Source organism: Papio anubis, chromosome 12 (genome assembly GCF_008728515.1).
Source record: "Papio anubis isolate 15944 chromosome 12, Panubis1.0, whole genome shotgun sequence".
In the NCBI taxonomy this organism is placed as follows: Eukaryota; Metazoa; Chordata; class Mammalia; order Primates; family Cercopithecidae; genus Papio; species Papio anubis.
This window is the reverse complement of record NC_044987.1, coordinates 112,415,252-112,426,725: the sequence shown is the minus strand read 5'-3', so window position 1 is coordinate 112,426,725 and position 11,474 is coordinate 112,415,252. Positions and strand designations below refer to the sequence as shown.

At 49.6% G+C, this 11,474-nt stretch overlaps 2 protein-coding genes and 1 non-coding gene across 4 annotated transcripts; 1 reads left to right on the top strand and 2 right to left on the bottom strand.

The window, feature by feature from the left end:
- Positions 1-78: 78 nt before the first annotated feature.
- Positions 79-1,494, bottom strand: CSKMT (citrate synthase lysine methyltransferase). 2 transcript variants are annotated; one of them, XR_637141.2, is made up of 2 exons: positions 1,194-1,494; positions 79-796 (listed from the first exon to the last, which is right to left on the bottom strand). XR_637141.2 is itself a non-coding variant. In XM_021925643.1 (2 exons), the coding sequence occupies exons 1-2, from the start codon at positions 1,258-1,260 to the stop codon at positions 99-101; spliced, it is 723 nt and encodes a 240-aa protein (XP_021781335.1). In that variant the 5' UTR covers positions 1,261-1,494; the 3' UTR covers positions 79-98. The 2 variants fall into 2 exon arrangements, 1 of the variants encoding a protein (XP_021781335.1); XM_021925643.1 differs by having other exon boundaries at positions 79-754.
- Positions 1,495-1,570: 76 nt separating this feature from the next.
- LOC116269890 lies at positions 1,571-1,719 on the bottom strand. The gene has a single exon (XR_004177700.1). It is a non-coding gene; the product is annotated as a small nucleolar RNA SNORA57 (small nucleolar RNA).
- A 173-nt stretch (positions 1,720-1,892) lies between these two features.
- Positions 1,893-4,133, top strand: C12H11orf98 (chromosome 12 C11orf98 homolog). The gene is made up of 4 exons (XM_009185832.2): positions 1,893-2,009; positions 2,168-2,292; positions 3,615-3,712; positions 3,789-4,133. Exons 1-4 carry the CDS (start codon positions 1,971-1,973, stop codon positions 3,896-3,898), a joined length of 372 nt encoding a protein of 123 aa, XP_009184096.1. The 5' UTR covers positions 1,893-1,970; the 3' UTR covers positions 3,899-4,133.
- Positions 4,134-11,474: the final 7,341 nt, after the last annotated feature.

The following is an 11,474-nucleotide window of genomic DNA, read 5'->3' as shown; positions in this document are numbered from 1 at the left end:
CAGGACTCACTTTGCAGCCAGATAGCTTGCAAAGACAATAGTTCTTCAGCCCTCTCCTTGCCCACAGAAATACTAGGGTTAGGACTACTAAAATGTCTTTAATGACAGCCTTGAATCAAGTAAGCAAAGTAGGTGATGCCCCTGAAAGGGCCTAGCTCCTGCACAGTCACAGCCCAGCCATGGGACCCTTGTTCCAGGCAGGGCAGTCGCACATCAGGGTCCTCATCCGAGAACTGAATTAGGGTCCCCTGAGGGTTTAGAACCCGCAAGCATTCTGATAGCAGCTGGTAAGCCCTAGGCAGACCTCCCCTGGCAACAGCATCCCAGGTGCCCTTGTCCAGCAGTAGTTGGAAAGAGCCTGAAGAAGCCACAGACCCCAGGTTCTGGGCATCGGCGTGCATGAAGTGGAGGCTGGAGGCAGGGTGCCCAGGGCATAGAGGTGTTCGGCCTTGGCCACCCTCCAGGAGGCTGTTCATGTAGGCCACAGCCACAGGAGAAAAGTCCACCCCTAACACATCCACTGGGTGTGGAGATTTGGTGTAGAGGCCTGTACATAGGCTGGAGGTCCCACAGCCCACATCCAGCACCCGCAGAGGAATGGCAGCCCGTGCCTCCTGCAGCAACGGTAGTAGGAGCCCCTGGACTTCCTCGTATCCAAAGAACCAGTCGAAGGTGGGGACAGTGCCCAAACGGGGCTGGGCATGCAGCCGATCCCAGAGACAGCGGTCCGCCAGGCAGCTACCAGCCAGTGAGTCTGTGGGCACGGTTGGAGGGTGTCACTCCGTCTATCTCGCCACTGCAAAAACGGCGCATATACACACTGGGGTCTTTTTTTTTTTTTTAAAGACAGGGTCTCACTCTGTGACCCAGGGTGGAGTGCAGTGGCACAATCATGGCTCACTGAAGCCTCCCCTTCCTGGGCTCAGGTGATCCTCCCACGTCAGTCTCCTGAGTAGCTAGCACTACAGGCGCCATCATGCCCGGTTAATTTTTTTGTAGACGGGGGTCTCGCTATGTTATCCTAGGCTGGTCTCGAACTCCTCGGCCAAGCGATCTGCCCACCTCAGACTGGCAAAGTGTTAGGGTATCAGCCGTGAGCCACCGCAGGGTCTGAGAACCACAATTTCAGGGACTACACTCCTGAGTCACGAGGAACCCACCCTGCCCTCCCTACTCTGCCCCCACCTCCCTACCCGGAAAGGGGCGGCACGTCCCCATCATCAGGCTCGGCAAGTGGAGCATTCGACGCAGCGCAGCCATCTGGAGCTTCGTTAAGTTCGACCAGAGAACCTTGTGTGAAGCGTCCACCCTACTCCATCCAGAGGCCCGAGGTCCAGGGGAAGATCTGCAAATTCCGCGTAGCGAAAGGCAGCATACAGCTTCCCCAAACTCTGCAGTCTCGGGAAAAAGAACGCGGACACAGACTGACTATGGTAGGAACGGCCTTTATTGGCTGCAGCGGTAAGTGGAAGAGGGGATACAGCGTCCGCAGACCTGAAATCAAATGAGAACATGTGAGCAACCCCATGGAGAAGCCAGCTGGATCTCGGTTGTGCCGGTCTGAGATTCCCGGTGTCCCGGCGCTTGAGGATAGAACCAGCGGATGGGAAGCCGCCGGCACCGAAGACACGACGCCGAGGGGGCCAGAGCCCTTTCCCTCTTCCTCCGCACATTACGGGGAGCGGTACCACAAGCCCGATCCCCGCCAAGAAAAGGAGGATCCTGAGGCCTCGCTCAGAGCCTTCCGCCCGACACCCACGCCACTCCCGGCCGCCCAATCCGGCTACTACACAGAAACCTCACTTACTCGCTCACCTCCCTCCAAAAGGTCTTGCGCACTGCGGAGCTCCTTTATATAGGCCAAGGACCCGCCCCCGAATTGCGATTGGCCCGCGGAAGGCCGGGGCGGAGCCACGCGGATCCCGCGCTGAGCGGAAGTACCGACCGTGAACTGGCGTGGCATCGCAGCTATGGGAGCTCCCGGGGGAAAGATCAACCGGCCCCGAACGGTGACTCTGGGGGGGGCCGCGACTTTGTTTCCTGAAGTGTCCCCGAGCCCGTTTATCTCGCACAAGATGGGATCAATGGGTGGCCGGGGTTGCCTCGTGGAACGGCCCGGGGTCGCGGTGAGCCCACTCCATCTGATTCGCATCTTTCTCCCCAGTAGGAGCTGAAGAAGAAGCTGTTCAAACGCCGGCGGGTGCTGAATCGGGAGCGGCGTCTGAGGCACCGGGTGGTCGGGGCTGTGATAGACCAAGGGCTGATCACGCGGCACCACCTCAAAAAGCGGGCGTGAGTACTAGACCCTCTTCCTGTTGGTCGTCCCCACCGAGTCTTCCCTCCTCCCTGCAGAGCTCCGGAGCAGCTTCACCTCTCAGCTCACCTCCTTGTGCACTGACGCTTATGCGGGGAATGTCTGTCTGTTAGTTCCTAAGCTCTGCTAGCCTCTCACAATACCTGTAGCAGACAACCTTTCTTTGGGTTTTGGATTCTGTTAAGAATCTCAGGAAAGCCGGGGGCGGTGGCTCACGCCTGTAATCCCAGCACTTTGGGAGGCTGACGCGGGCGGATCACTAGAGATCGGGAGACCAGCCTGATCAACATGGTGAAACCCCATCTCTGCTAGAAATACAAAAATTAGCCGTACATGGTGGCCGGCACCTGTAGTCCCAGCTACACGGGAGGCTGAGGCAGGAGAATTGCTTGAACCTGGGAGGCGGAGGTTGCAGTGAGCTGAGATCACGCTAGCCTGGGCGACACAGCGAGGCTACGTCTCAAAAAAAAAAAAAAAAAAAAACCACAAACGAATCTCAGGAAATCTGTTGACTTTCCAAGTAATATTGTACATTCACATAGATTTTTATAAGTAAACTTATTTTTACATACAGAAAAGTGCACACATAGGCGTGTAAAACTCGGTGAGTTTTCCCAAAGGTACTCATAGGATTTCACTTGTAAGTTTCAAGGCCTCCTGTGTTTTGAGGAAGAGTTCCCATCCCACTAATTACTTTCTTTTTTTTTTTTTTTTTTGAGACGGAGTCTCGCTCTGTCGCCCAGGCTGGAGTGCGGTGGCGCAGTCTCCACTCACTGCAAGCCCCGCCTCCCGGGTTCACGCCATTCTCCTGCCTCAGCCTCCCGAGTAACTGGGACTACAGGCGCCCGCCACCGCGCCCGGCTAATTTTTGTATTTTTAGTAGAGACCGGGTTTCACCGTGTTAGCCAGGATGGTCTCGATCTCCTGACCTCGTGATCCGCCCGCCTCAGTCTCCCAAAGTGCTGGGATTACAGACGTGAGCCACCGTGCCTGGCCTAATTTTTGTATTTTTAATAGAGACAGGGTTTCACCATGTTGGCCAGGCTGGTCTTGAACTCCTGACCTCAGGTGATCCGCCCACCTCAGCCTCCCAAACTGTTAGGATTACAGGCATGAGCTACTGCCCCGATCCTTTTTTTAGTTTCTTGTCCTTTTATTAGCTTCTTTAATGTAAATATTTAGGGTTTCTATTACTATTTGTATTATATTTATTTAATACTTTTTCTATAGCCAGAACCATTTGTGTGACCTCGGATGGTTCAGGTTAACCTAGCTATCTTTATTTCCACTTACCCATCAGGTCCAGTGCACGTGCCAACATTACTCTGTCAGGGAAGAAGCGCAGAAAACTCCTCCAGCAGATCCGGCTTGCCCAGAAAGAGAAGGCAGCCATGGAAGGTGAGGCTGGGACAGAGGTGGGTGAGGGGAATCCTGGATTTATTTGGGTTAATACTTCCTTCTTCCCTTTACTCAGTGGAAGCCCCTTCAAAGCCAGCCAGGACTAGTGAACCACAGCTCAAAAGGCAAAAGAAGACAAAAGCTCCCCAGGATGTGGAAATGAAGGACCTTGAAGATGAGAGCTAAACCTCTTCCAGTAGAAGATTCTCAACTGGAGCCAGCCTTCAGACTCAGTGGTTGTTTTAGAGGACGTTGACAAAAGCAGTGCCCCTTTTCACTCTCCAGATTTCCTCCTGCCTGTAATGGCCTACTGACCTCCCCTACAGGGATGTCTTTGGGAGGGAAGAAGGTACAGAAGAAAGATTGGAGAAGGGCCTCTCTAGCAGTCAACTCCATTTGTAATAAAGCCCTAGCACTCTGAGATGTGTGTGATTAAATGTAGGAATGGGGCTGGGTCATGAAAAGGTTGCTGAGTATGGAAACAAGACAGTGAGGAAGCAGTACCTACAGAGCTTCCTTGAGCAAATGCAGCAAGATGCCAGCTTCTGCCCTCTAAGAGTGGTGGTGCCTGACCGGGCGCAGTGGCTCACACCTATAATCTCAGCGCTTTAGGAGGCCAAGGCCAGCGGATCACCTGAGGTCAGGAGTTCGAGACCAGCCTGGCTAACCCTATTTCTATTAAAAATACAAAAAATTAGCCAGGCGTGGTGGTGCACACCTGTAATCCCAGCTACTTGGGAAGCTGAGGCAGGAGAATCGCTTGAACCCAGGAGGTGGAGGTTGCCTACAGGAGTATTGCATGAGGCCAGGAACCCAAGGCTGTAGTGTTCTATGATCTCATCTGTCTCCTTAGCAAGTGATACTCTAACTTTCCATTTGTGACAAAGATACAGATTATTTGAGAAGCTGAAGTTACAGTAAGCCACCATTGTGCAACGGTACTCCAGCCTGGGCAACAGAGTGAGCCATTGTCTCGAACAATATAGATAGATAATTGTAGGGATGGTAGAGGTAAAGTTCCTGATACCAGTTCTGCCACTGCCTCTGTGTGACTAAGGTAGGCAAGAAAGCTTACCCCTTCTGTCTTGCTTCTTTTGCTGCATTATGTTTTCATTTTAATGATTTATATATATATATATATATATATATATATATTTTTTTTTTTTTTTTGGAGACAGAGTCTCATACTATAGCCCGGGATGGAGTACAATGGCGTAATCCTGGCTCACTGCAACCTCCGCCTCCCGGGTTCAAGCGATTCTCCTGCCTCAGCCTCCCTAGTAACTGGGATTACAAGCGCCCGCCACCAGGCCTGGCTTATTTTTTGTATTTTTTAGTAGAGATGGGGTTTCACTGTGTTGGCCAGTCTGGTCTTGAACTCCTGACCCTCTGATCTTCCCACCTCGGCCTCCCAAAGTGCTGGGATTACAGGCGTGAACCAGTGCACATGGCCTTTGTTTTTTATATGTATATGTTTTATATATATGTATGTATTTATATGTATTTTATTTTTTTGTAAGAGTCGGATTCAAGGGAAAGGTGGCTCACGCCATCCTTAGCACTTTGGGAGGCTGAGGCTGGTGGATCATGTCAGATCGAGTCATCCTTGGAAGTTAACACGGTGAAATTCCTCGTCTCTACTGAAATCTGCTGGGGCTGGCAAAGTGGTGGCGGGTGCTCAGCTCAGCCACCGGGAGGCTGAGGTAGGGAGAATGGCGTGAACCTGGGAGGCGGAGCTTGCAGTGAAAGGCCACTGTTACCTCCAGTGCCTAGCTTACAGAGCTTGGTGATTCCGTCTCAGAAAAAAGAAAAAAAAGAAGAAAGAGTCAGGGTCTGCCCAGGCTGGAGTGCAGTGGTGTAGTCTCAAATCACTGCAACCTGACTTCCTGGGCTCAATCTCTACACCTCAGCCTCCTGGAGTAGCTGGGACTACAGGTGCATACCACTACCCTTGACCAATTTTTTTTTTCTTTTCTTTGAGACAAGTCTCGCTCTGTTACCCAGGCTGGAGTGTAGTGGTTTTATCTCTACTCACTGCAAGCTCTGCCTCCGGTTCACACCTATCTTCCATCAGCCTCCCGAAAGTAGCTGGGACTACAGGCGCTCGGGCCACCACACCCGGGCAATTTTTGTATTTTGCAGAGATGGGGTTTCACCGTGCTAGCTGTGATGGTCTCTGATCTCTCCTTGACCTCAAGTGGATCAGCCCCACTGGCCTCCCAAAGTGTTGGGACTACAGGTGTGAGCCACAGTGCCCGGGTCACCCCTGACTTGATTTTTTAAAATTTTTGTAGAGACGGAGTTTTTACCCAGGCTGGTCTCAAAGCCCTGGACTCAAGCTTATCCACCCACCTTAGCTCCCAAAGTGCTGGGATTACAAGTGAATTAAAAAAAATCTCTAGTAAAGAGAAAAGATTAGGTAAAATCAGCCCTCATATATGCCCGCCACTTAGATTTTACCGGTTATTAACATTATGCTGCACTTGTGTATCTACATTTTTCTTGTCCTTATTGAATTCAAATCCTTTGAAAGTCAAATATAGACAAATATGAAACCTATTCCCAAGGATATCCTTCATGTGAAATGCTAATACTATAATCACAGCTAAGAGACATTTAACATTGATTAAATACCTAATACACATATATATATATATTATTTTGATATGGAGTCTCACTCTGCCAGGTTGAGTGCAGAGGTGAGATCTTGGCTCACTGTAACCTCCAGCCCCAGGTTCAAGCCATTTTCTGCCTTAGCCCCTGAGTAGACAGGGGGTTTCACCATGTTGGCTGTAATAGTCTCAATCCTGACCTCAGGTGATTCGTCTACTAAAATTCTCCAAAGTGCTGGGATTATAGGCGGAGCCAATCGCGACCCAGCCTTTTTTTTTTTTTTTTTGAGACAGAGTCCTCACTCTGTCACTCAGGTTGGAGCGCAATGGCACAGTCTCAGCTCACTGCAACCTCTGCCTCCTGATTCAACCTCAGCCTCCTCGGTAGCTGGGACTATAGGTATGTGCCACCACATCTACACTTTGTATTTTTAGTAGAAATGGGGTTTCACCATGTTGGCTGTGGTCTCAAACTCCTGCCCTGGTCCTTCTACACTGCCTTTGGCCTCCCAAAGTGCTGGGATGATGCGAGTCACTGCAACCGCCATTTTTCTGTATTTTCAGTAGAGGTGGAGTTTTACCATATTGGCCAGGCTGGTCTTGAACTCCTGACCTCAAATGATCTGTTTCACCGGCTTCCCAAAGTGTTGATTACAGGCGCAGCCACCGAGCCCTGGGTCTACCAATGGTTTAGTAGCCATGATGGTCTCTAATTGAATTAGTTATTACTGTGTTACAAATGATGATTTTCTTCAATACCGTCATTCATTCATTCATATTATTCCTATGACATTCTGAAAAGAAAAGCCTGCACATGCATGGTGGCTCATTCCTGTAATCCCAGCAATATGGGCAGCTGAGGCCAGGGATCACCTGTGTCAGGAGTTCAAGACCAGCCTGTCCAACATGATGAAACCCCGCCTCTACTGAAAATACTAGCTGTATGCAGGTGGCGGCACCTGTAGTCCCAGTACTGGGAGGCTGAGGCAGAAGAATCACTGAACCCGGGAGGGGAGGTTGCAGTGAGCCGATATGATGCCACTCAGACTCCAGCCTGGGTGCCAGAGCAAGATACCTCTTCACAACAAAAAGAAGAGCCCTGCCCCTTTTGTTATCACTCGTGAATTTACAGATTTTTTCCAATATTAAATGAGTATTACAGTCATGCTGAAATGACAAGTTTGGCAAATGATAGCTTCTTCAAGTTGGTCCCTAAGTCCTGTGACACAAATCCACAGTGTTTGTTAATTCCCATTGCTTTCTCACAATAATATATTCCAGATTCACTTATTACTTTCTCTGCCTAAGAACTGGAGTCGGGCCGGGCGCTGTGGCTCAAGCCCGTAATCCCAGCACTTTTGGGAGGCCGAATGGCGGATCACGAGGTCAGAGATCGAGTGACCATCCTAAGCTAATATCGTGAAACCCCATCTCTACTAAAAATACAAAAAATTAGCCGGGCGAGGTGGCTGGCGCCTATAGTCCCAGCCACTGAGGCTGAGGCAGGAGAATGGCGGGAACCCGGGAGGCGGAGCTTGCAGTGAGCTGACTCATTATCAGACCTCCAGCCTGGGCTTACAGAGTTTAGACTCTGTCTCGTGCAAAAAAGAAACTGGAGTCAGCAATTTCACTAGTAAAAAGTATTATGTCCAGCGTTTTTCCCAGCGATATTTCACTTAATGTCCGAAAGTATGGTTTGTTTTATTTTTCTCTTCTATCTTTCCTTCCTTCCTTCCTTCCTTCCTTTTTCTCTCTCTTTCTTTCTTTCTTGAGATGGAGTCTCGCCTGCTGCCCAGGCTGTGAAGCGTATTCTCCTGCCCCCAGCCTCCCAAGTAGCTGGGACATGCAGATTTGCAGGTGCATGCCACCACACCTGGTTGATTTCTGTGTTTTTAGTAGAGACGGGGTTTCACCATGTTGGCCAGGCTGGCCTCGAACTCCTGACCTCAGGTAATCCACCCGCCTCAGCCTCCCAAAGTGCTGGTATTAGGAGCCACCATGACCAGCCTTGTTTCTTTTCTTGAGACGTGGTTTCTCTCTGTCACCCAGGCTGGAATGCAATGGCACAATCACTGCTTATTGTGCCTGGACCCTGGCTCAGGCAATCTCCCACCTCAGCCCCGTAGCTGTTGGGACTACAGGCACATGCCAGCATGGCCAGCAAAAGTTATTTATTTATTTTCATTTTGAGACAGAGCGTTTTGCCTGTCACCAGGCTGGAGGAAGGCACGATCTCTGCTTACTGCAACCTTGCCTCCCAGGTTCGAGTTTATTTTCCTGCCTAGCCTCCCCGGTGCAGGAGGATTACAGGCATGCCTCACCACGCCTGGCTAATTTTTTTTTTTTTTTTTTTTGAGACGGAGTCTGCTTCTGTCGCCCAGGCTAGATGCAGTAAAATGACCTCACCACTGGGTAAGCTCTGCCTCCCAGGTTCAATAATGCCATTCTCTGCCCTCAGCCTCAGCGTGTAGCTTGGACGACAGGCTTCTGCCACTGCTCCCGCAAATTTTTGTATTATTAGTGAGACGGGTTTCACTAGCATTGTGGATGGTCTCTGACTCTGACCTCGGATCCGCCTCTCTCGGCTCCCCAAAAGTGCTGGGATTACAGGCTTGAGCCACAGCGCCCAGCCGCTTAATTTTTTTATATATTTAGTAGAGACAGGGTTTCACCATGTTGGCCAGGATGGTCTCAAACTCCTGACTTCGTGATTTGCCTGCCTTGGCCTCCCAAAGTGGTGGGATTACAGGCCCGAGCCATCACAGCCTGCCTCCAATTTATAATTCTATTCTTTTTTGAGTCAGAGTTTTGCTCTTCTGCCCACCAGGCTGAGTGCAGTGTTGGGATCTCAGCTCACTCTAACCTCTACCTCCCAGGTTCAAGCGATTCTCCTGCTTGAGCCTTCCGAGTAGCTGGGATTACAGACACCCGCCACCATGCTCAGCTAATTATTTGTATTTTTAGGGTTTCACCATGCTGTCCAGGCTGGTCTCGAACTCCCGACCTCAAGTGATCCACTCACTTCAGCCTCCCAAAGTGCTGGGATTACAGTTGTGAACCACCTCGCCCTGCCACTATCCCCATTTTAGACAGGTAAAATCAAGGTACAGAAAAATGGTAACTAGCTAGAAAATGATAGAAGGACTTGGGTCTGGGCAGTCTAATTCCAGAGTCCTTCAAACTGCCACTTGTCACTGTTGTCATTCAAAGAGGAGTTTTTGTATCTAGCATTTATGCTAAGCGCTACATAAATTATCTCAAGTGACCTTCACAAAGTGTGTGAGATGGAGGTGTCATGCTCGTTTCACAGACAAGGAAACAGGTTCCAAACAGCTGGGTCACTTGCTCAGGGTTATTTTACTAATAAATGGCAGATGGGAATCCAGATCTGTCCAACTCCAAAATGAACACCCTTAGATTATGCAATCTCTAAGGTCAAGAAATACATTCTAGTCTCATAGCTGGCAGAATTCATCTGGTTCAAAAGCTCCCTTTCACAGATCTGAGGCCCTGAGAAGGGAAGTGTTGGGTCCAAGTTTAAGGCAGAGCTAGGAGTAGAAATTGCCTCAGATTTACTGTCCTAGAATGATGCTTGGTAATAGGTGGTAGAAACACTGTAAATGATTGAACTTCTAAAATGTAAGAACAGGCGGGGCACTGTGGCTTATGCCTATAATCCTAGCACTTTGGGAGGTTGAGGTGGGAGGATTGCTTAAGGCCAGGAGTTCAAAACCAGACTGGGGAACATCTCGAATTTAAAAAAAAAAAAAAAATTTAAGTAAATAAAATTTAAGAACAAACACGAAATCATGCATGAGGGCTGGGCGCGGTGGCTCACGCCTGTAATCCTAGCACTTTGGGAGGCATAGGCGGGTGGATTACCTGAGGTCAGGAGTTCAGGACCAGCCTAGCCAACATGGTGAAACCCTGTCTCTACTAAAAAATATAAAAATTAGCCAGGCATGGTGGCAGGCGCCAGTAATCCCAGCTTCTCAGGAGCTTGAGACAGGAGAATCGCCTGGACCCAGGAGGTGGAGGTTGCAGTGAACCGAGATTATGCCATTGCACTCCAGCCTAGGTGACAGAGCGAGACTCCGTCTCAAAACAACAACAACAACAAAAAATAAACCTGCTATATCCTCATCACCTACAACAGTGTCTGCCTGGCATGTAGTAGGTTCTGTTTTTTCCTTTGTTTTGTTTAAGATGGAGTCCTGCTCTGTCACCTAGGCTGGAGTGCAGTGGTGCAATCTCAGCTCACTGCAACATCCACCTCCCGGGTTCAGGCGATTCTCCTGCCTCAGCCTCCTGAGTAGCTGGGATCACAGGTGTGCACCACCATGCTGGCTATTTTTTTTTTTTTTTTTTTTTTTTTTTTTGAGACTGAGTCTCGCTTTGTTACCCAGGCTGGAGTGCAGTGGCACAATCTTGGCTCATCACAACCTCTGCCTCCCAGGTTCAAGGGATTCTCCTGCCTCAGCCTTTGGAGTAGCTGGGACTATAGGCGGGCACCACAATACCTGGCTAATTTTTTGCATTTTTAGTAGAGACAGAATTTCACTGTGTTCAAGACCAGCCTGGTCTTAAACTCCTGACCTGTGATCCCCTCCGCGTCGGCCTCCCAAAGTGCTAGTATTATAGGCGTGATGCACCGTGCCCAGCCCCATGATATAGCTTTTAACAAAATCGGCCAAGTCTCTGTTGTCAAACAGCTTATTTTCTGTTTCATTCAATAAGCACAAAAATAGTTAATGCTTGTCTAGCGCTTAACATCACTGGCACTAAGTGCTATACAATGACCATACTACCTCATTTCAGTTTTCATGACAACCCTTTGAGGTATTTGTAATATTAATATAACCTCCTCATTTCCAGAGGAAGGAACAGTTATTGAGTGGTTAAGTAAAGTACACGACCAGTAGGTAGAACAGCTGGAACCTGATCTAGGTACGCTGGCTTGAGTGAGGGCTCTTGATGAGTTGTACTGGCTCCCCACACAGTTAGCAAGCTCTGTCTCTGGCAGGTGTGAGGCTGTGAGTTAGACACGAAGGTCCCTATTCTGGGAAGCTGTGGGAGAGAGAGAAGCCTAAACAGTGAAGATAGACGGAAGGATGTTATTCATACTTGCCACTGGGAGGACATCTTTAGGC

What these genes read in the sequence shown, in the direction of transcription:
- CSKMT (XM_021925643.1), bottom strand. Translation starts at nt 1,260, where the DNA reads ATGGCTGCGCTGCGTCGAATGCTCCACTTGCCGAGCCTGATGATGGGG. An exon ending in GACGTGCCGCCCCTTTCCGG is followed by an intron (nt 755 to 1,193) that starts GTAGGGAGGTGG and finishes CCGTGCCCACAG; the next exon opens with ACTCACTGGCTGGTAGCTGC.
- C12H11orf98 (XM_009185832.2), top strand. Translation starts at nt 1,971, where the DNA reads ATGGGAGCTCCCGGGGGAAAGATCAACCGGCCCCGAACG. An exon ending in AGATCAACCGGCCCCGAACG is followed by an intron (nt 2,010 to 2,167) that starts GTGACTCTGGGG and finishes TCTCCCCAGTAG; the next exon opens with GAGCTGAAGAAGAAGCTGTT. An exon ending in CACCACCTCAAAAAGCGGGC is followed by an intron (nt 2,293 to 3,614) that starts GTGAGTACTAGA and finishes CTTACCCATCAG; the next exon opens with GTCCAGTGCACGTGCCAACA.